The sequence below is a fragment of the Leptodactylus fuscus genome, chromosome 5, assembly GCF_031893055.1.
Source record: "Leptodactylus fuscus isolate aLepFus1 chromosome 5, aLepFus1.hap2, whole genome shotgun sequence".
Classification (NCBI taxonomy): Eukaryota; Metazoa; Chordata; class Amphibia; order Anura; family Leptodactylidae; genus Leptodactylus; species Leptodactylus fuscus.
Window position 1 is genome coordinate 171,589,810 of NC_134269.1, and position 27,468 is coordinate 171,617,277.

The 27,468-nt window shown below is 41.0% G+C and overlaps 1 protein-coding gene across 1 annotated transcript in view; it reads left to right on the top strand.

Annotated features, from left to right (window-relative positions):
• The first annotated feature begins 112 nt into the window (after nt 1–112).
• The window catches only part of PRELID2 (PRELI domain containing 2), a 66,453-nt gene continuing 39,097 nt past the window's right edge, over nt 113–27,468 (top strand). Inside the window, exons 1-3 of the mRNA XM_075274766.1 lie at nt 113–298; nt 19,768–19,825; nt 20,919–20,992. Coding sequence (XP_075130867.1) covers nt 224–298; nt 19,768–19,825; nt 20,919–20,992 — 207 coding nt within the window. The 5' untranslated portion in view covers nt 113–223. The remainder of the gene's footprint in view (nt 299–19,767; nt 19,826–20,918; nt 20,993–27,468) is intronic.

Below are 27,468 nucleotides of genomic sequence, written 5' to 3' on the forward strand. Positions count from 1 at the left end.
AGGCAGCTGAGATAAGCAGGAGACACTCACACCCTCAAAATGAATTTGAGTAGGCTCAGCCTGAGTAATCCCTCTACATGTTCTTCTGCACGCACTGTTCGCGACTAATAAAGTTATTTCAAAGACTTTTAAAAAAAATATGGCGCTTTAGGGCACAGAGGTACCGAAGAGACAGCGTGGAAGGGAGGAAGCGGTGAGGAGGAGGAGGACGGCGGCTGACAGGATGGGGGCTGAGGTGGTGGCCGACAAAGTCTATTGTTACCCGTTCCAGCAGGTGGTCAATGGTTACCTCAACAAGGTGAGTGCAGCGGAGGAGAGAGGCGCTGAGTGTCTATTCCCGGAGCCTTGTACATGGTGTGCGGTGTAAGCAGCAAGTCTTCTGCACATTCATACACTGGCTGTTCCTCAGTGTAGATACAGTATACATCTATCTGTGTGTGTGTGTGTATATATATATATATATATATATATATATATATATATTACACACCTATACTGTGTATGTGGGTGGTCCCTGCTCCTTGAGACCATAGGGACTAGCAGAAAGCGCAGACTTTTCTTATGGTGTGTTCAGTATAACTCAATGGCCTCAATGTAGTTAAAGTTGTAGATAACCTGCCTGCATAAGCTAACCCTATACTTTCAGCATAGATTACACAGGCTGTGGTGTGAATTGTAGTAAAGTGGTGTGAGCAGCAGGAAATCATAAAAAAGTTGAAAATCTGCCAAAAATATAAATATTTGCAACTTTTTAATGCCAGAAAACCAAAGCAAAACAGATAAAAGGGCTTTCTGGGCATTTAATATTGCCGGCCTATGCTGGGTATAGGTAATATGTGATTCATGGGGGCCAACATCCGGCACTCTTGATGATCAGCTGTTTTCAGCTCCTACCAGACCTATATAGTGGACGGAGCCAGATGCAGACAGCTCCATCCACTGTATAGTGGGCATTCATGGTTAGGTGAATAAGATTTAGTTTGTAGTACTGCGGCTCTGTCACTATGCAGTGGATAGACCTGTTTGCCTTTTGCACCATCCACAGTATAGATCGGAGGCAGCTGATCAGGGGAGTAGCGGTAAGATGTTCTGAGTTAGCAGTCCTGACCAGGCCCCAAAGGTCCCTCTGCCCTACAGAATAAACCTCTATTCTAAATGGCACAAGGTAGGTATGGACTTAGTGCATTGGGGCCTAAGAGCTTCAAGTTAGGCCTCTGCATCAGATCAGTGGGAGTGTTGGGTTTCAGAATTACATGGATCAGATGTTGATGGCGCCCATCCTGAGCACGACAGTGCCATATACCGTTCATCAATGCCCGTTGTAAAACAAACATATAATGTGTAGTGTTTTTTTTTTTTTTTGTGGTATGCCTCAGCTTAGAAGGACAATCTTTTGGCCTCTGTTGACTGAATAGAATCCTATTAAGGCCTGGGCGCCACATAGCGCAAACGCAGCGATATACAGTACCTGCAAAGTGGATGGGATTCAGGCTAATCCCATCCTCACACTGTGCAGAAAAATATCAACACCTGTGATTTCAAAAACAGTTGTGTGTTATGTCAATTACACCTATGGAAATGCTGGCGATTTCCTATGTATAATTAAAGCAGAATGTCTGCAGAGGAAAACTGGTTTTTCCTGCAGTCAAAAAGCTGCGGCCTGGTATATAGGGCCTTACCCTCATAGAAATAAAACTGTGCCTCCATATACATTTTGTAGGTACAGTCCTGCAGATCAGAAAGCTGTAATCCTGTTGTGTGCGCCCATATACAGAATACACAATACAGAGGTACTTGTACAACTTTTCCCATTCGCTTCACTTGTAAAGCACTCCATACAGGCAAGGACTGCACAGCAATAATATCCTGCAGTGTGACTCAGGTATGGCCTACTAAAGTCAGGAGACCTCTTCAGTGGGAACATTTATGACTGACACAAGGCATCCACTATATTGGGGTCTGTTGGATATCTCCTACATTCTCTATCATTTCAATAGTGGCAAAAGTTTAGCGTGCAGAACTTTATTCAGTCTCAAACTTCGGAGATTCTGGCACGGAAGTAAACTTAGCCTAAAAATAGAATTGTCTGTCAGGTGCTGTTGTACATATTGTTTCCTTCATATGGGCGAAACAGGTGACATGACCCTCCATCAACAGCTGTGTTCAGACTAGAGTGCCGCACATACGAGGATGCAGACTGGACATTAGTAAGTTACCTTATGTGCAGTATCCAGCATGTTTTGGAAAGTAATGAACGACCCCTTTATTATAGGTGCGGTAGCGGTCAGACATTAATGGGGTGTTGACATGTAGGAATCTGACACTGATTTGTTTTCAATGGTAGACTGAGATCACAGCAGGATGCGGAAATAAAAAGCGCCTGCTGTGTTCGCTATAGACAACTTCTCCCTTGCAAGTTTTGATAGATCTCCCCCTTGTGCTCAAAATATTTGCACCACTTTGTAAATCGGACACAATTTATGGCTGGCTGGTCTAAACTTTGTACAGAATAAATACATATTGTGTACAAGATGACTGTTAAAGAGTTAATAGACTGAGCTTGTGAAGAATTTCATAGGAATGTTAGTTGTATATATACAGTATAAAGCCCTGTACAAACCAGCAGCATACTTTACATGCTTTATATATAAGGTGTCTGAATAATGTGTAATATGTATCATGTAATGGGCAACTCCTAAACGGAAGGATTGAGGCCCTTACATTCCAGATGATTTAGCCGACTGCGGATAAGACCCCCTCCCGTAACACCCTTCATAAGTTGGGCTCACAGTAAACACATGCCAAGGACGTTTTCAGTCTTGTAATTGAGAAGAGACTGTTACCTGTGTAACTTTGCATTGAAATGTCCCCTCAGTGGGTCTTTTGCATTTATTTAGTGCGACAATGCTGGCGATATTTGAAAGCCTCTATATTAAAGCATTGTTGCCACGAGCGAATCTCTCCTCAGTCAGTGCTTCAGAGCGTATGTCATGTAACAGTACATAAAAGATGAGAAGTTCACCTTGAAGACGGGCCCATAAATCCCGCTCACTCAGGTCTCACAAGGTCTATAACTGTGGACTGGAAACTACTTCTGGAATCTTAAGTGAGGCTGTGTCTTACCCTCTCTCCAGTTATGTGCAGTCTCTTTGCCTTTTGGGATGCAGCAATATAATATTTAACAATGGTACATCTTGTTTACTTTGTAGAAAAATACAAGAATGGTAGTCTGTAATTCTGGATATTTCTGTGTAGAGTTCTCTGCCTCCGGACAGATTTATATTAATGTGGGCCTGTCAGTGTTATAAAAAATAAAAATGTCATTGGGTCCAAGGGACTACAGTGACAAATGGCAGAAAATGTGCCGCCTTCAGCCTATGGCGTCATTACAGTATACATCAGTGCATTTATTTCACCACATGCGATTCCCACTGTGGACATATATAGGCATATCCATAGAATAATCCATAAATATCTGTAAGATGGAGGTCCCACAGTCACATGCCAGCATAGAATGATTTATAAATGATATATTCCCCTTTATTTAGGATACACAGAGGTATTTCACATCTATATAACATACAGCAGGTGTACAGTGCAAATTATTTTAGACTTGGTGCTTTATGAAATCTCATAAAACACTGACTGGAGGATATTATCTATGTGATAGAACCGTCATTGGTCCCCACATGCTATGATCATCCATCTGGCAGGTTATGACTGGACAGCAGGAGAACGGTCTGGGTTTCTTTGTACCCATTCAGGCTTCTCTTTAAAGTTGTACAGTAGTGATCCTCTGCCTTAAATGTTTAACAGTCTGTGATAGGTCATCCGTATGTTTTCTGTCACGGTCCAACACCTGGTCCCTGTACAGATCATCTATTCTAACAGCCTCTGTCAGTGAATGGATGATGCTTGCACTGCCTCTCCTATACAAGTAATAGGAGCAGCGTTGCAGTTCACTGGAACCACTGCTACGCAGTGGACGGGGCTGTTGCACCACTCTTATTACCTGAGTAGGTGCTCTGAGACTTTCCAGATATCTTTTTAGACACCAGGGACCATAAGCAGAGGGGTTTTTCTCAGCCTATCCAAGTGTTTTGCCCTCTCCACAGGATAACTTGCAGGTCAGTGGGGTTTGACCATTCACCTCTTCACAGGTTAAGAGAATGAGGGATTTTTGTCTCTCGTTCTGAATGGAGTGTTGGTCAGGAGGCCCCTGCACTGCTTCCTTCATTTCAGGAGCGCTGGAGATAGTCAAGTGCAACGATCTTCCCACTGAAATGAATGGAGCGGTGCATTCACTGACCATTGCACGTAAACCGCTACATTCAGAATAGGGGCCAAACATTCCTTGTTCTTCTAATCTGGGGGGTCTTAGAGGTCAAACAGTCTTCTAACTTCCCCAGATGGGAAAAACTTGATAAGATAATCCTTTAATAGTCCCACCATGGGGAAATTCAGTGTGTTACAGCAGCATAGATAATCCAATAATATAGAAATAAAAAATACAAGTACAAAACGCTAGTGGCACTACAGTGACAGTAGGTACAGATAAAAAGATAAAGGAAAGAAGATAGTAGGAAGGATATCACAACTTCAGGAGCTTTAAGTTCTCTGTATGGAGTGATCTTCACTTAGCCTGGTATTGGTTGTATTGGGAGGAAGGACCTCCGATAGTGCTCCTTCTCACACTTTGGGTGAAGCAGTCGGTCACTGACAGTACTGCCCAGTGCTATTACAGTCTCATACATGGGATGGGAGTTATTCTCCAGCATGGAGCTCACCACGGACAGTGTCCTTCTGTCACCCACCACCTGTACTGGGCACAGGGGACTCCCCAGGACATAGCTGGTCCTTCTGATCAGCTTGTCCAATCTATTCATATCCCTGCTTTATACGCTACTCCCCCAGAAGGCCACTATGCAGAAGATGGCAGCTGCCGCTACAGAGTTGATAAAGGCCCTAAGAAGTGGCCCCTGGACTCCAAAGGCCCTCAGCCTCCTGAGCAGGTATTGCCTGCTGAGACCCTTTTTGTGCAGCACGTCCTGGTGATCTGCACAGTCCAGCTTATTACTGAGGAGCACACCCAGGTACTTGTAGCTGTTTACAGGATGATAAAGTTGTTATAGGTAGGTATAATATCCTGTCCAAACATGGCCGACCAAGTCATTGTCAGTGACTGTTATTGTTTGCTGTGGCTTTCCAATCCTCCAGGGCTAGCATGAGCCAAGCTTGGCTTTAGTTGATTTATACTGTAGGCTGGAGCAGCACTGATGCTGAAAGCGGAGATGGCGGACCATGGACCGATGCTTGAGAAAAACTGTTTTGTTATGTTGCCGCTTCCAAAAACTGAAATGACAGGGAGAGTAAATTATCTTGCTAATAAGGGAGCGTAACTGTGTCTTTGCTTTGCCTCAGCGATTCCTGGCTCCGGACTTAACAAAAATGAGATTTTATAGCTCGCTTCTATGAAAATTAAGAAATGGGCACAGCACCTTCGCTTGTGGAATCACTGGTGTGAACACATCTGTAATTGTGGCCGATACTAAATTTTGTGTTCAATGCTTGCAGGTTATCAGGGAGCCTGCGGTGCCAACTGCATTAGAAAAGCTGGCAGAGAAGGAGTTAATAAGCGTCCTCGGCGTCTGCAGCATGGCCGCTCCTGTAGCCGTCAGATCCGCAGTATCTTAATTGAGATAAAAATGCTTTGCTGAACAGAGACAAACAAGGAAATGTTAACGTGCCTGACAAGGCGGCAGATGGCGGGGAGGTGGCACCACGATATTGTCCTAGTTGCTGTTGGCTTGCAGGGAGGTTATTTGTCTTGAGTTCTGGCTGCCGGAAGCCATTGGCATTGTGTTGTGTGTGTTCTGTCATTAGAGAGAAGTGACTCTTTGAGCAGCCACTATGCAGAGGGAGGCAGCACAGACCTGTTGCTAGCAAAGCTATTTATCTTCCAATTTCTATAAAGATAACGCTAAATACCTCTTGTCCGGTTTTCTGGTACACAGAGCCGCGCTGTTCCACATAATGAGACGACGCTTAATCCCTACCTCCTCAGGAACCCTTTATAATTGCACAAGGAGGATTTGTCCAGACTTTTGTAGTTGGAGAATGTAACACTGGAGCTTACAGATTGGACCGGCAGAAAGAAGTTGAAAGTATAATTATTGCATGTACACTTCAAAGCCATCCCAGCACTTCAAAGTCGTACGTATATAAAAGAAAAACCCGCCTAGGTTCCTTACACAATTTATTTCATGACTTGATACATTGATAATTATGTGGGGTGACAAGGTGGAACCATGAAGTGAAGGTGCTGGAGAGGGAGTATGAATAATATGGTGTAGAGAGTCAGGAGGACTTCTCATAGACTGTCCTCCGCTTCTTCCTATGTAAGACAGACCCTATTTGAAGGGCTAGTTCACACAGGGACATGGAGGAGGATTTTGACAGCGGAATCCACGTCATAATCCTCCTCCATACAATGTTAGTCTATGTAGACTGCTAGCTTTTTTTTTTTTTTTTTTTTTTTTTTCTGCTAGCAGAGAAAAAGAAGCGACATGAACTTTCTTCAGGCGTTTTCCGCCTGAATAAAGCAATAGAAGTGAATGGGAGGCGAAAACTGCATGTTTTTTTTTCCGTGCGTTTTTTTTGCAAAAATAAGCGACGCTTTTTTTTTTTGCAAAAACGCGGGGAAAAAAGGCGACGCATTTTTTTTTTTTCAGCACATTCACTTTACAGGAGGGGAAAACAGCCTGGCTTTTTTTTTTTTTTTTTTTTTAAAGCTGTTTTTACCAAAAAAAAAAAAAGCTCCAAAAAAAACTTGGCAAGGTCCAAAAAAAGCTTCCTAATTAGGAAGCTTTTTTTCCAGTGCCAAAATAAGCCACTCGTTATTTACGTGTGAACTAACCCGTAGGCTGAGGCCCCATGTTGCGGAAATGCAGCTTTTTTGTTGTTGCAGATTTTGCTGTGGATTTTTGAGACAAAACTAGGAATGTTTTTTTTTTTGTTTTGTTTTTTTTAACAATCTCTCTAACCAAAAGTCTTTTTTATTGAAAATTAATTTGGAAACGGGGAAATCACTGTTTAAGGCTAGATTCACACAATCGAGTTTCACCCATGCACAGTGCAGCAAGTGTGCCTTTCTAGCAGCCTCCTCTCCCCTCTTCATAGACTCTTTGGCCCAAGAATGACGTGGTGCCAAATTCCGCCCTTCCGCCCGCCTGTGTGAACAGGGCCTAAGAGGCAGCACCATACTCTTGGGATTAGATTTAAAAAAAAAAAAAAACTTGCTATTAGCTACAGCATCCTCTGCTTGCCTGCGGCTTCTAGTATTGTTTTTACTTGGCTCCTCATCTTCCTTTTTTATTTTTTATTTTTTTTTAGACTTCTATGTGTACATCTTCTGTGAGCTGCAGTCTGTCTTGGGAGACCAAGATGGATCTTGGTAGAGACTTTAGCCTTTTTTTCTTTTTTTTTTTTTTTTTTATCTGTAAAATAAGAGCCCAACAGGATCCTAAAGAATAACTGAGCACTTCTAAGACTATGTATATGTGTTGATATTGACTGAGCGACACATACTCCCGGGATATACCTGGGATTACTGCGGTGTAATAAAATTTAGGTAAGCGCGCAGTCCATTTAGGCTCAAATTTAGTCTTCGAAAGTACAAAAACAAATGGCAGGAGATAGTGGTGAGTGAGATTGTAGGGTTTAAAGACAGCAGTAGATCTCTCGCTGAGTCACATTATCGCTTCCTCTCACGCCATCTCCTGTGAAGTACTTAATTTTCTCCACGTGATTGCGGCGTCCTGCGAATAACGACAATAGACTCTTCCAATCGCATGATCCTCGGGCCATTATTTCCAGACCTTCAGCAGGGAACGTTCTGCAGCAATACAGTTAAAAGCTGTACTTCTCTCATGTAATGCTCAGAGCTGTGGGAAAGAGAGCCGACTACATGCAAGAACTTCCAGCCAACGCAAATTATAGCAGGCGCACAAAGCCGAAGGAATAACTCTCAAAACATTGACATTAGTGGAAGAGCTTTGCGAATTGCCGAACCTTTATATGTTTTGTAATGGATACAAGAACTAAAGGTCTGCCATTTACTGTTCTTTTACAGCAGAAAGGGAAAACGTTAGTTGATTTTGTTGTTTAAAGCCCTTAGGCAAACAAGATGGCATTTGGTCTATAAGTGATATCATTTTAAGTGCTAACAGCCAGTCAGGGAGCTGACAGGATTGCCAAAATGCTGTGCTAGTGAAGTGGTGGGGAGAAGCGAGCATACATCCTGCCTTACAATGAAGTCGTTCTTTGGCGCTTTCAATAATTGAGCATTAAATGCTTGTGCTACAGGTGAGACTGGCAATATCTTGTACTCATTTTACTGCTGGTAAGAGATAAGTATGCAAAACAGCGATATTGTGCTCATTTCGAAACTGCAAAATATAAAAGAATATTAGAAACTTTGACTTTCTTTCTGCATTGCCTGTGTAGGAGATATATACACTATGACAGCTGCAATGAAGTTGACATTAATTTCCAGAAATATATGTAAGGGCGGGTTCACACCAGCGCCTGATCTCCGTTTTCATGCTTCCGTCTTCTGTCGAGACAAGATGGAAACCTGGCAGACCGTCTCCAGCTGTGAGCGCCGGTGAGCGTTTTGTGCTCTCCGCGGCAAAACCATTTTTTTTTTTAACCAGACACAAAGTCCTGCATGTCTGACTTTGTGTCTGGTTAAAAAAAAACAAAAAACAAAACTTTCACCGCAGGGAGCACAAAACACTCACAGGCGCTCATGGCTGGACACTTTCCAAGACCGTTCAAATGAGTAGGTTTGAAAAGTGACTGCAGGTTTCTGTCTCCTGTCCAGTTTCGGGCAGGAAACGGAAATCTGCAAAATGGAGACCAGGCGCAGATGTGAACCCACCCTTAGACTATTACAATCACCAGGAAGTGATGAACTGTGAGTACAGTCTTCTTAGAGACCACAGAGCGATAGGAGAGATGTATACAATAGAGCTGTCACTAGCAAACCCCCATGATGATGAGATGACTCTGCACACGTTGTGCCAGTCTAAACAGCAAAGCTGAAAATGAGCTGCAAAAGTCAGGAACTGTTAGCTTATTGTGTCTACTCTAGTGATCCGTGTAAGGTGTTTTTTGTTTTGTTTTTTTGGATGGGAATAGACAAATTAAAAATGTTTATTTGAAAAACCTGCTGCGTTATTTACAGTGATTGTATTGAATTTTTTTTTTTTTATTTTTTTTTTTAAATTAGATGTTTCTCTTAACAATATAGTAGAATGAGTCTGTAGTCAAAGAAAAAACACTATACTCACATCTGGCGAAAGACTTTACAGGCTGTTCACAGCAAGAAGACCTGTACGGTATTTGGTTAGCTATTCCAGCACATAGAACTAAAAAAATACATTCTAGCTGCGGGGACATTTTTAATGAGTTGTACCAAATGTATTCCCTATTTATAGGGTGGGGGATAACCTCATGATTGGTGGGAGTCTTATGTCCCCTGTCCTTATGGCATGGCAGGCCAAGTATGTATCATGCCACTCCAGTCAATCTTTATGGCGGCACCAGAGATAGCAGAGTGCTGTACTTAGCTACCTCTGGCGTTCCTATAGAACATGAACATAGCAGAAGGGCACAAGTTCATGACAGATGGGTTATATGAAGTGCTGTTAACAGAGCTCAGAGAATGTAGTTTTTAGGGAAAGTGAATAAAAGTTTAGATTCCTTGTAAAAACAACATACATGCTGCATAGAAGGAAAAGATGGCAGAGGCAGGTGAAGAGCCTCCGCATATACAACAATTGCAGCTGTACTTAATGTGTGTACGGGCATTTCCTAGCAACGATCAGTTAGAGGTTTTCTCTCAAACATCACTTAAATGTGAAAAAAAAAATAGCAAAATTTTTAAATATTTAAATTTGCAAAAACTTTGAGTTGTAAAGATTTTCTCTAACCATCTTAAAGTTGATTGTCTTTTGTCTTGGTTGGTTGCCAGTGGATTCAACCATTAAGTGAGGAACTTTCTAAGATCTTACACTTGTCAGAAACCCAGCCATGACTTTCATTTTGTGGTTGGATTATCTTCTCATGCACGGAGCGCCACTGACTGTTAAATCGGCCACAATAAGGAAATCATGGCTGGGTTTCTGACAAGTGCGAGACCATAGAAATTTTCTGCATTCATGGTCGTTAAGGAAATAAGAGAGCATTGAGCTGTGCATAGCGTGATACCGTCCGAATTGAGGTGGCACAACAAGAAAAATAGAAGAGACTCTCCCCTTTCACGGTTGTGTGAGGAATATTACAACCTTAAATGTATTGCACATACCCTATTTCTGGGTACAGGGCTTTGGAGCAGCTGTTAGAGAGGAACGACCAACAGCACCTTGGGATCCTTGGACAACCAGATGGTGAACCAGGACGGCCTGATGCACAAACTCCGCACTCACCAAAACGTAGTCAAACTTGGAACTTTAATGGTACCAAAAAAACACACCGGATTCATGGTCATATCCATTGGATATGGATCCATCAGGATAACAGACTGTCATTACAGTTGGTGATTGATGGTTAGAGAAAGTCTTTAAAACTGTGCGAGTTTGGCCATTACTTCATATATATCCGCCCTACTGGGACCACCCATTGAAGGAAGAATAAGAATCCCCTCTGCTTGGACCAGCACTTTCACCTACTCTGACTTCACATTTATCGCCCATCCTGTCGACAGGTGCTAAACATGATAAAAAATTGGAACCAGGATGCTGTAGATTTTCAACATGGAAATTTGGGCAAAAATATCATCAGCGTGTACTGCAGCAGCAAAGTGGATGTGATTTAGCTGCTGGGTCTCTGGTGCCAGTGCCTGCTCATAAGCGACGCCGATCACAAGCATTTAACCTCTTAGAGGCATCGGTCAGACTTGACACTTTCACTTTGGGGGACTGAATGGCTACCCCAGGGCGAGATTGTGGGTACGTCCAGGCCTGCTAGTGCTAGGCCGCTATAAAGCCCTAACACAATACATTATCCAATGAAGGAAGCCTTTGGCAGGGCACAATAGCAGCAAAGGCAATTTCCCATAGATTGCAATGCTCTAACATTATAGTCTGGTATAAGCAATCCTATGAATGCTAGTTCAAGGCTAGAAAAAAGTAAAGTTTTAAATGTATTTAAAAAAATTCAAAACCTCCTGCTTTCCCTAGCTTGCATACAAAAATAATAGTAAAAAAAATAAATAAAAATAAACATGTTGAGTATCGCTACTTCCAAAAATCTATGTAAAAATATTTATCCATATGGTGAAAGCTATAGCGGGAGATTAGAATTAAAATGGTAGTTTTGTATTTCTTTCTTTGCTTTTTAACTTTCTTAGAAAAATGTATCATAAGGGGGCGCTCTGTGCTGATATAGTAGAAAACATGGGGCTCCTAACTGTTCATGCACAGGAGCCCTGCCGCCCCTGTTACTAAATAATCTTCTATGATGCAGTGAGGTTTTACTCTGCACACATCACTTCAGTTTAGAGACTGCAATTCTCCATGTGACCATTAGGTGTCACTGTGTCCATTGCCAGTGTGACAAGTTACTGCTAAAGCTGATCTGCAAAGATTTGTGAAGGATTGACTGATGTATTCCATTTTGAGCTGTGTTTTTGCATATACTATTTCAGTGTTAATTATATTTGCCGGGCAGATAGAAGACCTTCCCTAGGCTCGCTCTCATCTCTGCACTATTTTTGTCAACTAGACTTGTTTGGAATGTAACAGGTTTAGCAGTCAGATGTAAAATATGTGGACTTTGTGTCATTTTTGGTCTGTTATGCTGTATGTAGCGGTATATTCATCTACTCTCTTTGCTTGCTTTAGGACTTGAGCACAATATTTATTAATTTAATATATAAATTTTTTTTTCAGTAAACGCCCCACATTATGTTCCCAACTCAGAAGTAGTTTTGTATACAACACTTTCTATAAAGTTATTAACATCTGCAAAAACCTCATGGTTTCCTTTGGGTCCGACCACTGCTTGTACAGTGGTATCTGAAGATATTAGGGCAGATTTACTAATATCTAAGTTGTAGACAGTGCTTAACTGTGCCAGACTTATCGCACTGACTGATTGATTCTGGTTAAGAAATCTTGCAAGTCTTTAGACGGTCTAGTCTAGCTTTACAACACAGTTAGCGCAGTTTGCACCAAAAATATGCTACCATTTTGGGACATTTTTGATGCACTGTATTGTACAGTCCTGTGAAAAAGTTTGGGCACCCCTATTAATCTTAATCATTTTTAGTTCTGAATATTTTGGTGTTTGCAACAGCCATTTCAGTTTGATCTATCTAATAACTGATGGACACAGTAATATTTCAGGATTGAAATGAGGTTTATTGTACTAACAGAAAATGTGCAATGTACATTAAACCAAAATTTGACCAGTGCAAAAGTCTGGGCACCTCAACAGAAAAGTGACATTAATATTTAGTAGATCCTCCTTTTGCCTCTAGTCGCTTCCTGTAGCTTTTAATCAGTTCCTGGATGAAGGGATTTTGGACCATTCCTCTTTATAAAACAATTCAAGTTCAGTTAAGTTTGATGGTCGCCGAGCATGGACAGCCCGCTCTCAAATGATCTCAAAACAAAGATTGTTCAACATAGTTGTTCAGGGGAAGGATACAAAAAGTTGTCTCAGAGATTTAACCTGTCAGTTTCCACTGTGAGGAACATAGAAAGGAAATGGAAGACCACAGGGACAGTTCTTGTTAAGCCCAGAAGTGGCAGGCCAAGAAAAATATAAGAAAGGCAGAGAAGAAGAATGGTGAGAACAGTCAAGGACAATCCACAGACCACCTCCAAAGAGCTGCAGCATCATCTTGCTGCAGATGGTGTCACTGTGCATCGGTCAACAATACAGCACACTTTGCACAAGGAGAAGCTGTACGGGAGAGTGATGAGAAAGAAGCTGTTTCTGCAACCACGCCACAAACAGAGTCGCCTGAGGTACGCAAAGGCACATTTGGACAAACCAGCTTCATCTTGGAAGAAGGTCCTGTGGACTGATGAAACAAAGATTGAGTTGTTTGGTTATACAAAAAGGCGTTATGCATGGCGTCCAAAAAAAAACAGCATTCCAAGAAAAACACTTGCTACCCACTGTAAAATTTGGTGGAGGTTCCATCATGCTTTGGGGCTGTGTGGCCAATGCCGGCACCAGGAATCTTGTTAAAGTTGAGGGTCGCATGGATCCCACTCAGTATCAGCAGATTCTTGAGAATAATGTTCAAGAATCAGTGACGAAGTTGAAGTTACGCCGGGGATGGATATTTCAGCAAGACAATGATCCAAAACACCGCTCCAAATCGACTCAGGCATTCATGCAGAGGAACAAGTACAATGTTCTGGAATGGCCATCCCAGTCCCCAGACCTGAATATCATTGAACATCTGTGGGATGATTTGAAGCTGGCTGTCCATGCTCGGCGACCATCAAACTTAACTGAACTTGAATTGTTTTGTAGAAAGAAATGGTCCAAAATCCCTTCATCCAGGATCCAGGAACTGATTAAAAGCTACAGGAAGCGACTAGAGGCTGTTATCTTTGCAAAAGGAGAATCTATTGAATATTAATGTCACTTTTCTGTTGAGGTGCCCATACTTTTGCACCGGTCAAATTTTGGTTTAATGCATATTGCACATTTTCTGTTAGTACAATAAACCTCATTTCAATCCTGAAATATTACTGTGTCCATCAGTTATTAGATATATCAAACTGAAATGGCTGCTGCAAACACCAAAATATGTAGAACTAAAAATGATTAAGATTAATAGGGGTGCCCAAACTTTTTCATGGGGCTGTATATTAAGCTGCATTTCTTTGCTGATTAAACCATGCCCCATTCCAATAAAAGCTTACCCAATTGTCCGACAAGTTGCTGAAGCTTTCTAAAACGCTTAAAGGGATCCTATCATTGAAATGCAATTTTTTTTGTGACACGTAGGAATAGCTATTCTAGGCTATTCTTCTCCTACCTTTAGATAGTGCTCAAACAGCACTGGGCATGTCTCCAATGCTGCGAGAGAACTCTCCAGCGCTGCCTCTATCTTCTGTAACGGCCTCTTCATGCGTCTTCTTCCGGCGCTGGAGTGAAACTTCTACGCATGTGCAAGTCTGCTTGGTTGTCGGGCTTCAGGTAGAGCTGACTCTGCATGCCTGCCTGGGGTAAGCGGCCATTTTCTTGTGGCCACTTACCTCGCTTACTGTGTAAGGGGTCACAAGAAAATGGCCGGTTACAACAGGCAGGCATGCTCAGTTGGTTCTGCCTGAGGCCCAGCGGCAGAGCCAACTTGCACATGCGTAGACGTTTCACTACAGCACCGGAAGAAGGCGCATGAAGAGGCTATTCCAGAAGAAGATGGAGGCGGCGCTATAGAGTTCTCTCACAGTATTGGAGACTCCCCCAGTGCTGCGAGAGAACTCATTTGCATACAGAAGAAAACAAAGATTTCTACCAAACGGCGGAGTGGAGAAGGCTTCTAAAGGTAGGAGAAGAATAGCCTTTCTTAAGGTTATTCCTACGTGTTGGTCACAAAAAAAAATGCATTTTAATGATAGGATCCCTTTTAATAAATAAAGTGACACAGGTACAAGGGTTATAAGGTGCAGGCCCTGTTCATATCAGCGTTCGGGCCATTCCGTTCCTCTCACTGCATGAAGAATGCAAAGAGAAAGAAAAGCACTGCAAGCAGCACTTGTGTCTCCGCAATTTTCATGTGGAAACCTCACGGACCACATTATGGTCTATCGGGTCCTCAGGTTTGCTAAGGTAACCACTTTTTTATGTGGATTAGGTTTCCATTTGGGGGGTGTTCCCTAAGCGGACTCCCCGAATGGAAACCCATGCACAGATGTGAACTGGACTTAATCTGCATCTCCATTCCAGTGGCCACCCACAATTATACGTGCTGGGTGGCACCCGAGCTGCTCTATAGATGCTGCAAACACAAGTATAGCAGAACCCTTATCATTGCTCTTGTTGCTCTAATGTATACGGATAACACAATATTTAAAAATGGAGACAACAGTATTGTAGCAAGGATAGGAAAAGTCTGGACAGACCCTGACCCACAATGATGCTCTAAATCCCTCACACTGAGTACGGGACAATTTCCTATACTTTCAATACGACAAGAAAAGTTGCTAGCGTGAAATTTTGGGGACGGCAATGAGTGCAGCTGCTGTAACATGGCTCCACTACTGTGAGCGTGCACAGAGAGCAGATCTTCATACATGTAAGGCACAGTAGGAGAATGAGGAGTGAATGTCCACACGAGAAATAAGCCAGATTCATCATCCAACATCAATCACTCTGATACATTTTAACATTATTTACTCTAAAATTGCACTTGTGTACACTCATATACAATGCTCAAAAAATAAAGGGAACACACTACTGAGCCTCATTCTGACATGTTTTAAGGACATTACATCAAAGTTGGATCAGCCTGTAGTGTGTTTCCACTTAAATTTGGGGAGACTCCAAATCCAGGCCTCCATTGGTTATTAAATTTGATTTTCATTGATGATTTTTGTGTGATTTTGTAGTCATCACATTCAGCTTTGTACAGAACAAAGTATTCAATGAAAATATTTCCTTCATTCAGATCTAGGAGTGTGCCCTTTATTTTTTGAGCAGTATTTATGCATGTACAGTGGTATCCTAGCTATCTAGCTATCTCTGCACTCCTGTGTTGGCAAGAAATTTCTATAATCCTCATCCTCTGCAATAAAACCAGGGTATAGTATTAAATCGCACCATTCTGTAATTCATTCTCAGTGAAACTAGTTTAATATTTTTGTGAATATTATCCTATTGATTCTGTTCTACTTGTCCAATATCTCTATTCCATTTTTGTTGACTTGGAGAAATGAAATTGATTCTAAAATAACATTATATATCTGTGACACTGGCTTTTTTTTAACCTTAATCAGATTGATGATAAAAATGAATGATATAATTGATAATACCTAAATATTGTAGTTCCCTTAAAGGTGTCTTGCCTCTATACACAGAATAGGGGATGAGTGTCAAGTTGCTGGGGGTCCGGCCAGTGACGCCCTCAGCGATCTAGAGAACAAAAAGTCCCCCTGAATACTTACTTACCTGTATATGAGGGGCCGACTTGTACTGATATGAGGAAAATGTTTTGGTTGTGATAGTCAAAGACTATCTTCACCTGGAGTCTTGGCCATGTTTCTCTGATCTGTTTTTCTCACTGACCCATTCACCTCTGCAGGTGACTCTGGTCTGTGAAAATGGATGTAAGACGCCAATCCATCAAATAGATTAGTTTTTTTCACACGGCCATATCCTCTCTGTCATTTGAATAGATTAAATATTTTTAAAAAATTTTTCTTATAAATTTGTACTGTACTTTTAACATCACAAATTTGCATGACACATTTATTGAACAGATTAAGCACATGAGGATATAATGTAGGTTTTTATTGAATTAAAAAAGGTATATCTAATATTTGATATTTCCTTTGTTTTAACTCAAACTGTATCTTTCTTTTTTTTTTTTAACTTTTTTTTGTATAAATTTCATTATGGGACTTTTACGTCTTAGCTTTCCTTTTTAAAACTATAATGCATTGGCAGAATTCTATACAACATTATATTGCAGTCTGTGCATATGAAGTAATGGGGGTGTAAAAATCAAAAAATGACTGCTGCAGGAGGAGGTTAAAGAGGTTTTGCCTGCTGTCTCTTCTTCCCACTTCCTGTATTCCCTCAAACAATCAACGCCGCCTCCCCCCAGCTTGCTGAACAGGATACTATGAACTATCACAATAATTATTAGGATTACTAGAAATCTAATGTAAATGGTGATCAAATAATATGCACAGTAAATGTAAATTACATTAAACAGGTTTATAGAGAACAGACTCTTATGTGTGTTTACATACAGAGATAACAGACAGGGCTTTATCAGCAAACTGCTATTAGCTGAAAGGCAGAGCTGTAGATAACAGTGAGAGCAGTGAGTGATGTCACTTGTCCTGACTTATCACACATGTCCGACTCTATGGAAACTGTGTAGACAATGGGAGGAATAATACAGATTGTGGGCAAACAAAGCAGCATTGCTAAAGCAATATATTTAGGAACACTCTTCAATTTCCATAATCCAGCAGTTTAGATGGGATCCTTGAGATGGGAATACCCCTTTAATGTCCCCTTCAGTTCTACAGAATAAAGTCCCTCTCCTGGTGTACCCACGGTATCATGTGGATAACACCTGAATCATATAGACCCATTTGTCATGCTGTGGGATCTGTCTGGTTCCATTGTAGTTTCAGATCCTGGGTAAGGCACTGAGGCCTATGCAAAGCATCTTGTACTCAAAACAGGCGTTACCTTGTTTATCTCCACATCCAATGCCTAATAGACAGATCTGCTGGACTGCCAATCATCGCTCCAAATGCAGCCTCTGATGACTGTATAAACACAGCCTAGGCTAAAGGTTGTAAATCTTGGGCACTGGGGCCAGTCACTGCTGTGTATATGGCACTAATATTGTCTGCAGTGTTCATTATTGTATTAATCACCCCAAGTATTAAAGATGAAGGTTCTATTACTTGTTCATGTCACATACTGACAATGAGAACAGATCATCATGGCTTCTCGTGTTCCCATGTGCAGTTTGTTTTAGGTTTTCAAGGCTGCTGTCAGATTCTCTATAAAAAGTGTTCAATTAATCATCACAGACTATGCCCTTAGGTATACAATACAGTAGAAAACAGCAGAGCAAATCCTACCCTGGACATCTTTATTAAACCTCTTTCTTTTTTTTTTTTTCTTAAGAAATTGAGCTCCACAGAATACTCAGTGTGTGTGTATGTGTGTGTATATATATATATATATATATATATATATATATATATATATATATATGTGTGTATATATCTCATTACTACTATATCATATTTTCAGATCACATATTTTGACTAAAATGTTTGCGCTCGCCACAACAAGACGACCATAAACAGATAAGTCCAATAGAGAAGAGAGTCTGTTTATCATAAGGATCTACCATAGGCCCCCAAAATAACCGAAGGCAGGAACCAGGTCTATGGAGCACTGAAAAAAAAAAAAAAAAAGTGAGAGCTGTGCACAACCAGGAGGAAGGAAGTCTCTACACCCCAATGTATCTTGCAAGAACATATGTGCAGGTGCATGTCTTGTGTGAAATGCAAAAGCAGAGAAAGGCAAAGATGTAGCAGAAACTTGAGATTTTGGATATATGGTGAGGCCCAAGATCAGGTAAAGCCTGTTTAGGAACCGATCTGTATGAGGATGCCTTTTTGTGGGCGGTGGGTTAGCGAAGAGCCTCACACTGATAAAGATATATAGCAGTAATGCAATTCAGCTATATTCAGTTGCTCAGTCAGCGACTCTATATTCTTTGCAGTTATCATCTGATCAGTGGGGATGCCAGGTGGTGGACAACCCATCAATATCTAAAATTCTCCTTAGAAACCCTAATTTGGGTTTCATATGAAAGTCAACTTTCAAATACTAAGATTGTTGCAGTTCCTGCTGCATATAAAAATCACATTCCCTACTGTGTTTTTAACCAGTGAAATCTCTGTTTTTTCTTATAGCTGTAATAGGACACCAGGACCACTGTTCTGGGTAGTGCAAGGGTGCATTCACACTGAGTAAACGCTAGCTTATTTTGTAGAGTAAAATTACACTTGTAAATTTTGCTATCCCATTGACTTCAATGACATTTTACAGGCGTATTTTTTACAGGCGTATTTTTTACAGGCGTATTTTTACACTTGTAAAAAAATATCATTGAAGTCAATGGGATAGCAAAATTTACAAGTGTAATTTTACTCTACAAAATAAGCTAGCGTTTACTCAGTGTGAATGCACCCTAAAATAGGAAACCTGGTCATCTGAAGTAACTGTATCCCCTGCAGCTGCTATGTCAGTACATACTGCATTGAGTACAAGTATAGGGGACATACCCCCCTTCTTGCTGGCAATGCTTAGTTAGAACATTGCTAATGGGAACTTTCTTTTAACAGAAAACAGTCTATAAAGGGGCCACACGGTGGCTCAGTGGTTAGCACTGCAGCCTTGCAGCGCTGGAGTCCTGGTGTTCAAATCCCACCAAGGGCATAAAACCATCTGCAAGGAGTTTGTATGTTCTCCCCGTGTTTGCATGGATTTCCATCCCATATTCCAAAGACATACTGATAGGGAAAAAAATGTACATTGTGAGCTCTATGTGGGGCTCACAATCTACATTTAAAAAAAAAAAAAAAAAAGAAATAAAAAGAAAAAAGTCTATAAAGTTAGATAGGTTAATAAAGTATATTACAAAAAAATGGTCACCAAGCAATAGCAAAAAAAAAAGCAATTACACTATAATTTTGTTCAAAATAAACTATTAACGTGTCTACTTCTGATAGCATTCTTGCTTTGCAGCAGTTTTCCATACCAGCCTAAAACTTTTGCATAGTACTGAACATTCTCTTAAAACAAATTCACGTTTCATTCTGGGACCTGTGTCTTGTGCTCTCCAATTTCTCATCAAATCATGTTTCTAAATACAAAGTGAATGCATATGCCAGAAACCTGCTGAATGTAGCAAACAAGGCTTTATATCAGTATTTATGTATGTGTTATTTATTATTATTATTTCTGTCTTCTTTTTAGTATCCTACCCCTTTAGAGAAAAATGTAACTGCAATCACAACTGTAGAAGAGCAAACAGGTGAGCATTTATATCCGTATATGTAAGAGCATGTATACTAAATGAATAACAGGCCATATGAATGGAGAACTAGATGGCCAAGGACATTTTCTTTAACAGCTCTCTGTACTGTTTGCTTCCTTATCTCGAACTATTCATAGTTCATATTCCTGGCTGATAAAATATGGTTGATCTGATTAACCAGGAAGACAAAGTCGGATTAAGGCCATGTTCACTTACACTGGGTTCTCAGTCATTCAGATCCGCCATGGAACGCGCATGACTGAGAACATGTCTGCCAGACACCCCCAGACCCCATAGATTACAATGGTGTCGGCCGGGTCTCCGTCGGGTTTCTACTGTTTGTATACGGTTTGTCCTCCACGCAGGACTTTTCTCTCTGCCAATTTTTGGCAGTTTCCAACAGAGACTCCGACACAGATGTGAACCTAGCCTAAGTTGAATACTGGCAAGGTAGATTTACACAATGTTCTACAGTCTCAGACTCATGGTAATGCAAAGATTATTCCAAGGATTGCAAGGAGGAGGTTTATGAATACTGGCTTTATCAGTGCCAATCTTTGTAACCCCATCGCCGGTAGAGGGTATACTTCATATATGACATGACGCACTCTCCACTAGGCCAGGTGTCTGGACGCAAATCTACGCCAGCTCACAGCTGATGTTGATTTTTCATCTTCACTTATAATAAATATGGCGGGTCCAATGGCCCTGCCCCCTGCACACCCTCATCACACCTTCTTTTTGGGAAAGTGACAAGGGCAGTACAAAGAAGAAAAGGTTGCATTTTTTTTTTTGCACAAAACTCCAAGATATAATAAATCTTCCCCAAGGTGTTTTTAATAGAAATCGAGAGAGTATGATGCAGATTTATGAAACAGCCGAACACAAAAACTGTCTTTAATGTCCATCGCAGCCAATCACAGAACAGCTTTCACTTCATATAGTGCTCTTTGAACATGCAAAGTGTGCTGTCATTGGTTGCTATGGAGAACAGAGCTAGTTTTGTGTGGAACACTGTGCAGTCGTATGTGTAACAATGATGAAGGATAATTAACTACTGTCCATTTTTGTTTCCCTTAAAAATAAACAGACCCAACAACAGGGATTGTCTATAGACGAAGAATTGCAGTCTGCAGTAATGTCATTCCATCCTTTCTGAGAAAGGTAATTCTTCCCATTTTATATGTAGAAGTATTTGTTATGTGCAGCTGGTCACCATGACATCTTATTTCTGCCAAAAAAAATCTCTCAGAGTATATTCACCTTACAGCACCCTGTCCATTGATCAGTATAAGCTAAAGTTTTCCTGATCGCCGAATACAAATGGAAGTCTGTGTGTTTTGACTAAAAGCATAGGACAGTTCATTCTGCGGGCGGCGTGTTACAGAGCACCAGAAGCTGAGATCTAAACCTCTGCTATTTTCACCTTAAAGTGACACTCCAGTTTTTTTTTTTTTTTTTTTTAAAAGCTTTGCGAGATTGCAAAGTAGTTATTGAATTATATTTAAAATCTAGTATTACTGTCCCCCATGTCTTGTACTTGTACTAGAAGAAATGCACCAATTCTGCAAAACATTGCATAGCTAATGCTTAAATTCTAGGACCCTACACTGTGAGGATGATGTCACCAAAGGTCCTGTAAACTGCACTTAATGCTAATAACATTGGGAAAGAATAGGGGGGCAGGTTGACCCAACTGTGAGAAAATCAGGAACTGTGGGCAATATGGGGAAAAGGGGGAACTATAGGGATCAGATTGTCAGAAGTGGATTTGCACCATTTTCATACGGGCTTCATTTTTGCAGCATTGACTATGCGGTAAAAATTACATTTCTTATATTCTTTGGATTGGCATGATCACGGCAATAACAAATTGATATAGTTTTTGTTATTCAATACCTTTACAAAAATACAAATCTTTGAAAAAAAATTATGTTCTGTAATTCTCACTGTACTTTTTTCTTTTTTTTTTTAATATTTCCGTATAGAGGGGTGTAGTGGTCTTCATAAAATGTCATTTTTATACTGTATTGGGGAATGCCTGACCTTTTGATCATTTATTATTATTATTATTATTATTATTATTTATTATTATTTTATTTTTTATCAATTTTATTTGTAATGCGAAATGGTGAAAAAACTTTTTCAGCTAGGGATCTGTGATTCATAGGGACCTGGAGGGGGGATTTGGGGGCACATTGACTCTATGATGGAAATTGGTGAGGTGTTACTATTCAGGGGACGGTTTCTATTCAAAGGGGTTGTCCTTCAGACATCATAATAAGTTATAATCCAATCACTGGATTGTCCCTTTAAGAGTCTACTCAGAGACTAATGGCTATCTCTGCATGTAAACTAATACAGGGAAGGCTGTCAGTCGTTGAGATGACTCTCATGACTTCTTAGCTTAAAATGAGTAGTGTTATACAGTTATTTGCAAACTACGTGAGTCCCACTTCTTTAGTGTAGGCCCTAGCCGAAGACTTCTTCATATGTCTATTTTATAGTCTTATTACAGTTCTGTGGACAGCTAAACATTGGCTGTGCTCTCCCTTTATCCTATTAGGATATACAGTATTGCCTAATCTTATACACAAATCCCCTTTTGTTCAGTCTGCTCTTGCATGGCAGTCCCCTACATGGTAACAGTCACTGGTGAACCTGCTTAATGTAAAGGAGCATTTTATGGTGAACAACCCAGTCCTACATTAGTGTGTAGTGTTTCTGTGTAATAGACGTGACCAGTGACAGATGTTGTATTCCCGTGTAAATAGCAGAGCCATGAAATGTAGAATGCAATGTGCAGGCATACAATTTGTGTTTGACTTTTTCTTTCATGCATCATCAGTCTAGAGAGAGTGGATTTTCAAGGTAAGAGAATTGTGCCGCTACCAGTCGCCACCTTCTGCTTGTCAATGTCTTGCATGCAACAGTTGGCGAAGGGGGTTCTTTTGAAATCCATCATTTTAAATAGGCTATAACCAGCTGGAAGCAACTCCAAATGAATCATGGAATGGGCAGATAATTTACTTAGCTTTTAGCCGTAAAGGGAATCAGACTGGGGACTAAGCAGTTTGCATAAATCTTTAAACATTTGCATGACCTCGCCATCATTTGTTAAGGTCATTGAGTGCATATGAATACCAAGCGCTAACAGCAGTCGGTCAGCTTTCATCATTGCTTAACTATTAATCCTCGAGTCTAATTACAAGGATGAATACAGATTCTTTTTCTTTTCCACATCTCCTATTTCATCAGGTCACACATAGAAACAATTTGCATTTAGAAAGCGCCTTTTATCCAGACTGTATTACAAAGCGCCCTATTATTTCATTTGAGAAATATATAAAGTGGCAAAGAACGAAATGATGTGCCTGCAATGTGTACTGAAATATTGATATACCTATACATATCTCATAGGGACTCTAATATCTGAGCACTGGAATGGTAGCCATAGTACACACTTAGGTCTACTTCATTAAAAGTTCAAGAATGCCTAAGGTTATAGAATAAGTCTTCAAGTTGACACCGCTTATCGTGTCCCGGAACAGGTATCAGCTCTCCTTTCCTCTGAGAGTTTCCCCTGTTAGTGCAATCGCTTTGCGTATTTTCAGGTTGTCGTAATGCATTGAGAGTTACAGTATAGTTGCTGTTTACTGTAATGTTCACTGTGGCCTATCTTTCAGTCTGTCTTTGATAAATGATAGACAATAGGGCAGCAGAAAGTTTGTAACCATCACCCTTAACTATATAAATATATATAATATTAGTGTAAATTACACTTTTAGCTTCAGCACTTATATTTATGGGGCACCAGGAAGTCAAAGGGAAACCATCTGCATCATATAAATTTAATAATAATTCAATTTGAATATAAACTAAAACTTGGTAAGGTAACCAATATCTCCCCAAAGAAAGCTGATAACACAGTACCAAACCTAAAGGACCTAGAAGGAAGGTAGATCAATGTCTGGTTTTCCCTGAAACCCAGTGCCACAATCTGAGAATAAACATATCTTGTTTATATACTTAGTATGGGGACTTAGTGTCCTGTTATGAACACTTATCCCCTATCCACAGGACGGGAGATAAATGTCCGATCGCCAGGTCTTCCAGTGATCAAGAGGACCGAAAGTCCCTTTAAAGGTGCTCTATCATTGGGAAAAGTCATTTATAAATAAGCACATCCTTGCATAGGCTTTAGAAAGGCTATTCCACACCTACCTTTTGTATGTAAGTCGCCTCAGTAGTCTTTGAATAAGTCAGTTTTTATTCATATGCTTATCAGCCTCCAGCGTGCATTGGAAGTGTCACTGTGCACTCCTCTCTAGTATTCTCTATGTGTATTTACAGCACAGGATGCTGTGCTGATGATTCCTCTCCCTGCTGTGCATACACAGAGAATAGAAGACACAGACTCGGACACAGATAATTAGCATATGAATAAAAAAACAGACTATTTCAAAGACTACTGAAACAATTTACATACAAAAGGTACTTATGGAATAGCCTATCTAAAAATGACTTTTCCCAGTGATACAGCCCCTTGAAGGCCTCCTTGTGATTAGAACGCCATTGTTCTGTGTGACCAGCACTCCATTCACTTCTACAGGGCCCCAGGCGCTGTGAGAGTTTGCAGTCCCGGCAGCCCCATAGAGGGAGATACTTTTAACAGGATATGCAGTGAACATATGTAACTTTCATTTAGAGGTGCAGTGTTCAGAGAGATTGAGCGACACACAGAGTACCTTATCTTTTGATTATTTCTATATTATAATATTTGGCACACAGTATGACAAAGTTTATCTGGCCCTGCATTATGTATCTTAGGGTGCATTCACACTGAGTAAACGCTAGCTTATTCTGAACGTAAAACACGTTCAGAATAAGCGGCGTCTAAAGCAGCTCCATTCATCTCTATGGGAGCCGGCATACGAGCGCTCCCCATAGAAATGAATGGGCTGCTTCTTTCACTCCGAGCAGTCCCATTGAAGTGAATGGGGAGTGCCGGCGTATACGGCAAGCTCTGCTCATGCCGGAGCGTACACGCCGGCACTCCCCATTCACTTCAATGGGAGCGCTCGGAGTGAAAGAAGCATCCCATTCATTTCTATGGGGAGCGCTCGTATGCCGGCTCCCATAGAGATGAATGGAGCTGCTTTAGACGCTGCTTATTCTGAACGTGTTTTACGTTCAGAATAAGCTAGCGTTTACTCAGTGTGAATGCACCCTTACCCATAACCAGATATTCTAGGCCTTTATGAGGAGTGTATACATTCATAGTTGCTGTACCATTGGTCACTCACAGAACAGGTATTCAGTTACCAAAAACCAATCATCAAAGAACAGAAAATTAATTTTCAGAGTATTAATTTTTCCAAGAAATTGATAAATACACTGACAACTGGGTGTTAGTGAGAGGGGGTGTGGCCCCACTCACACTGTCCAATCAGTGCTGACCGTCCCAGACTATGGAGAGAATGGTAATGCCCAGTTGTCCAATTAGTTGTAAATCTTCAGGAGCAATAACTGAGCCATGGCACAAGACAGAGTTGTGAGAACAAATGCTCCCGAATTGTAATTTCATGAGGAAGACAAGCATGTCAGAAGAGGTGACAGGTCTGCTTAAGAAAGGGTGGGTGGGTGAAACTGCGAGTATAGCTGTGTTATTGAGTAATGAAGCAGACAGAAAAAGCTTACAATTTCCTACACAAGCGAACATTTACTTGCTAGAAGCAATTTTTCATACGGGCTGACTGGCAAATTCATTTGAAGTGTTATTAATTTTGCGGGAGCTCTGTATGTTGTATGTAATGTATAAATGTCATTTCTTCCTACGTGCCTTTACATTAAAGCATTTTACACAAGTGAATCATAGATTGGTTTAACAATCATAACTCCTTCCTTTTTTTATATATGAAGTCGATTTGAAACGAAATATTGTTTTATAGAAAAGAAACAGGCTTGACCAGTAAAGGGCAGTACAAGTGAGTGGGAACCTTTCAGAGTGACGCTCAATAAACTTCAGTACTTTGTGATAAAGACCTTGAAAATCAATGTGCTCAATATGTTTTCTAATGGCACACATTTATCACCGCACATTTCCGGGCTTTTGAATCCGCCACCCTTTTGTCTGAGCCTGTTTTTTGCAACTTCTTTTGTGCGGCGCACATCATCATTCCTCGGGCGTTACACATATACACATATCTTCTGAAGTGAATTCGGCTTTTTCTTTTGAGAAGTGCATCAGAAATCCAATGATAACAGTCAAGCATCCACTTAGATGTGAAAACCTTATAGATTTAAGGAAAAAATGGAATGTATAAGAACTAGATATTTTTTTTACCATAAACAATGAAGTCTATTTTTGTCGTATGTTCACTTCACCCGTGAGATACCAACTCTAAAAGAAAAAAAAATCCAGAAAATCATATTTTTTTTAAATAGTTAATTAGCATTTTAGCATTTTATTGCATGAAACAAGTATTTGCTCTCTACTAGAGATGAGCGAACACTAAAATGTTCGAGGTTCGAAATTCGATTCGAACAGCCGCTCAATGTTCGTGTGTTCGAATGGGTTTCGAACCCCATTATAGTCTATGGGGAACAGATACTCGTTAAGGGGGAAACCCAAATCCGTGTCTGGAGGGTCACCAAGTCCACTATGACACCCCAGGAAATGATGCCAACACCTCTGGAATGACACTGGGACAGCAGGGGAAGCATGTCTGGGGGCATCTAACACACCAAAGACCCTCTATTACCCCAACATCACAGCCTAACAACTACACACTTTACACACTCAATACCACCTCTCTGACAGTAGGAAAACACCTTGAAACATGTGTATTTGGCACTTGCAGTGAGGAGAGCTTGTCACCAGCAGTGAATTTGGCCCTTGTAGTAAGTTGAGGTTGGCACCAACATTTGTTTTGAAAATCAGGGTGGATTGAGCCTCTAACCAGCAGAGTTTGGGCAAATTCATGGTGGAGGGAGCCTCTAAACACCCCAGTTTGGGCAAATTCATGGTGGAGGGAGCCTCTAAACACCCCAGTTTGGGCAAATTCATGGTGGAGGGAGCCTCTAAAAACCCAAGTTTGGACCAATTCATGGTGGAGGGAGCCTCTAACCAGCCCAGTTTGGGCAAATTCATGGTGGAGGGAGCCTCTAAAAAACCCAGTTTGGACCAATTCATGGTGGAGGGAGCCTCTAACCAGCCCAGTTTGGGCAAATTCATGGTGGAGGGAGCCTCTAACCAGCCCAGTTTGGGCAAATTCATGGTGGAGGGAGCCTCTAAAAAACCCAGTTTGGACCAATTCATGGTGGAGGGAGCCTCTAACCAGCCCAGTTTGGGCAAATTCATGGTGGAGGGAGCCTCTAACCAGCCCAGTTTGGACCAATTAATGGTGGAGGGAGCCTCTAACCAGCCCAGTTTGGACCAATTAATGGTGGAGGGAGCCTCTAACCAGCCCAGTTTGGACCAATTAATGGTGGAGGGAGCCTCTAACCAGCCCAGTTTGGACCAATTAATGGTGGAGGGAGCCTCTAACCACCCCAGTTTGGACCAATTCATGGTGGAGGGAGCCTCTAAAAACCCCAGTTTGGACCAATTCATGGTGGAGGGAGCCTCTAACCAGCCC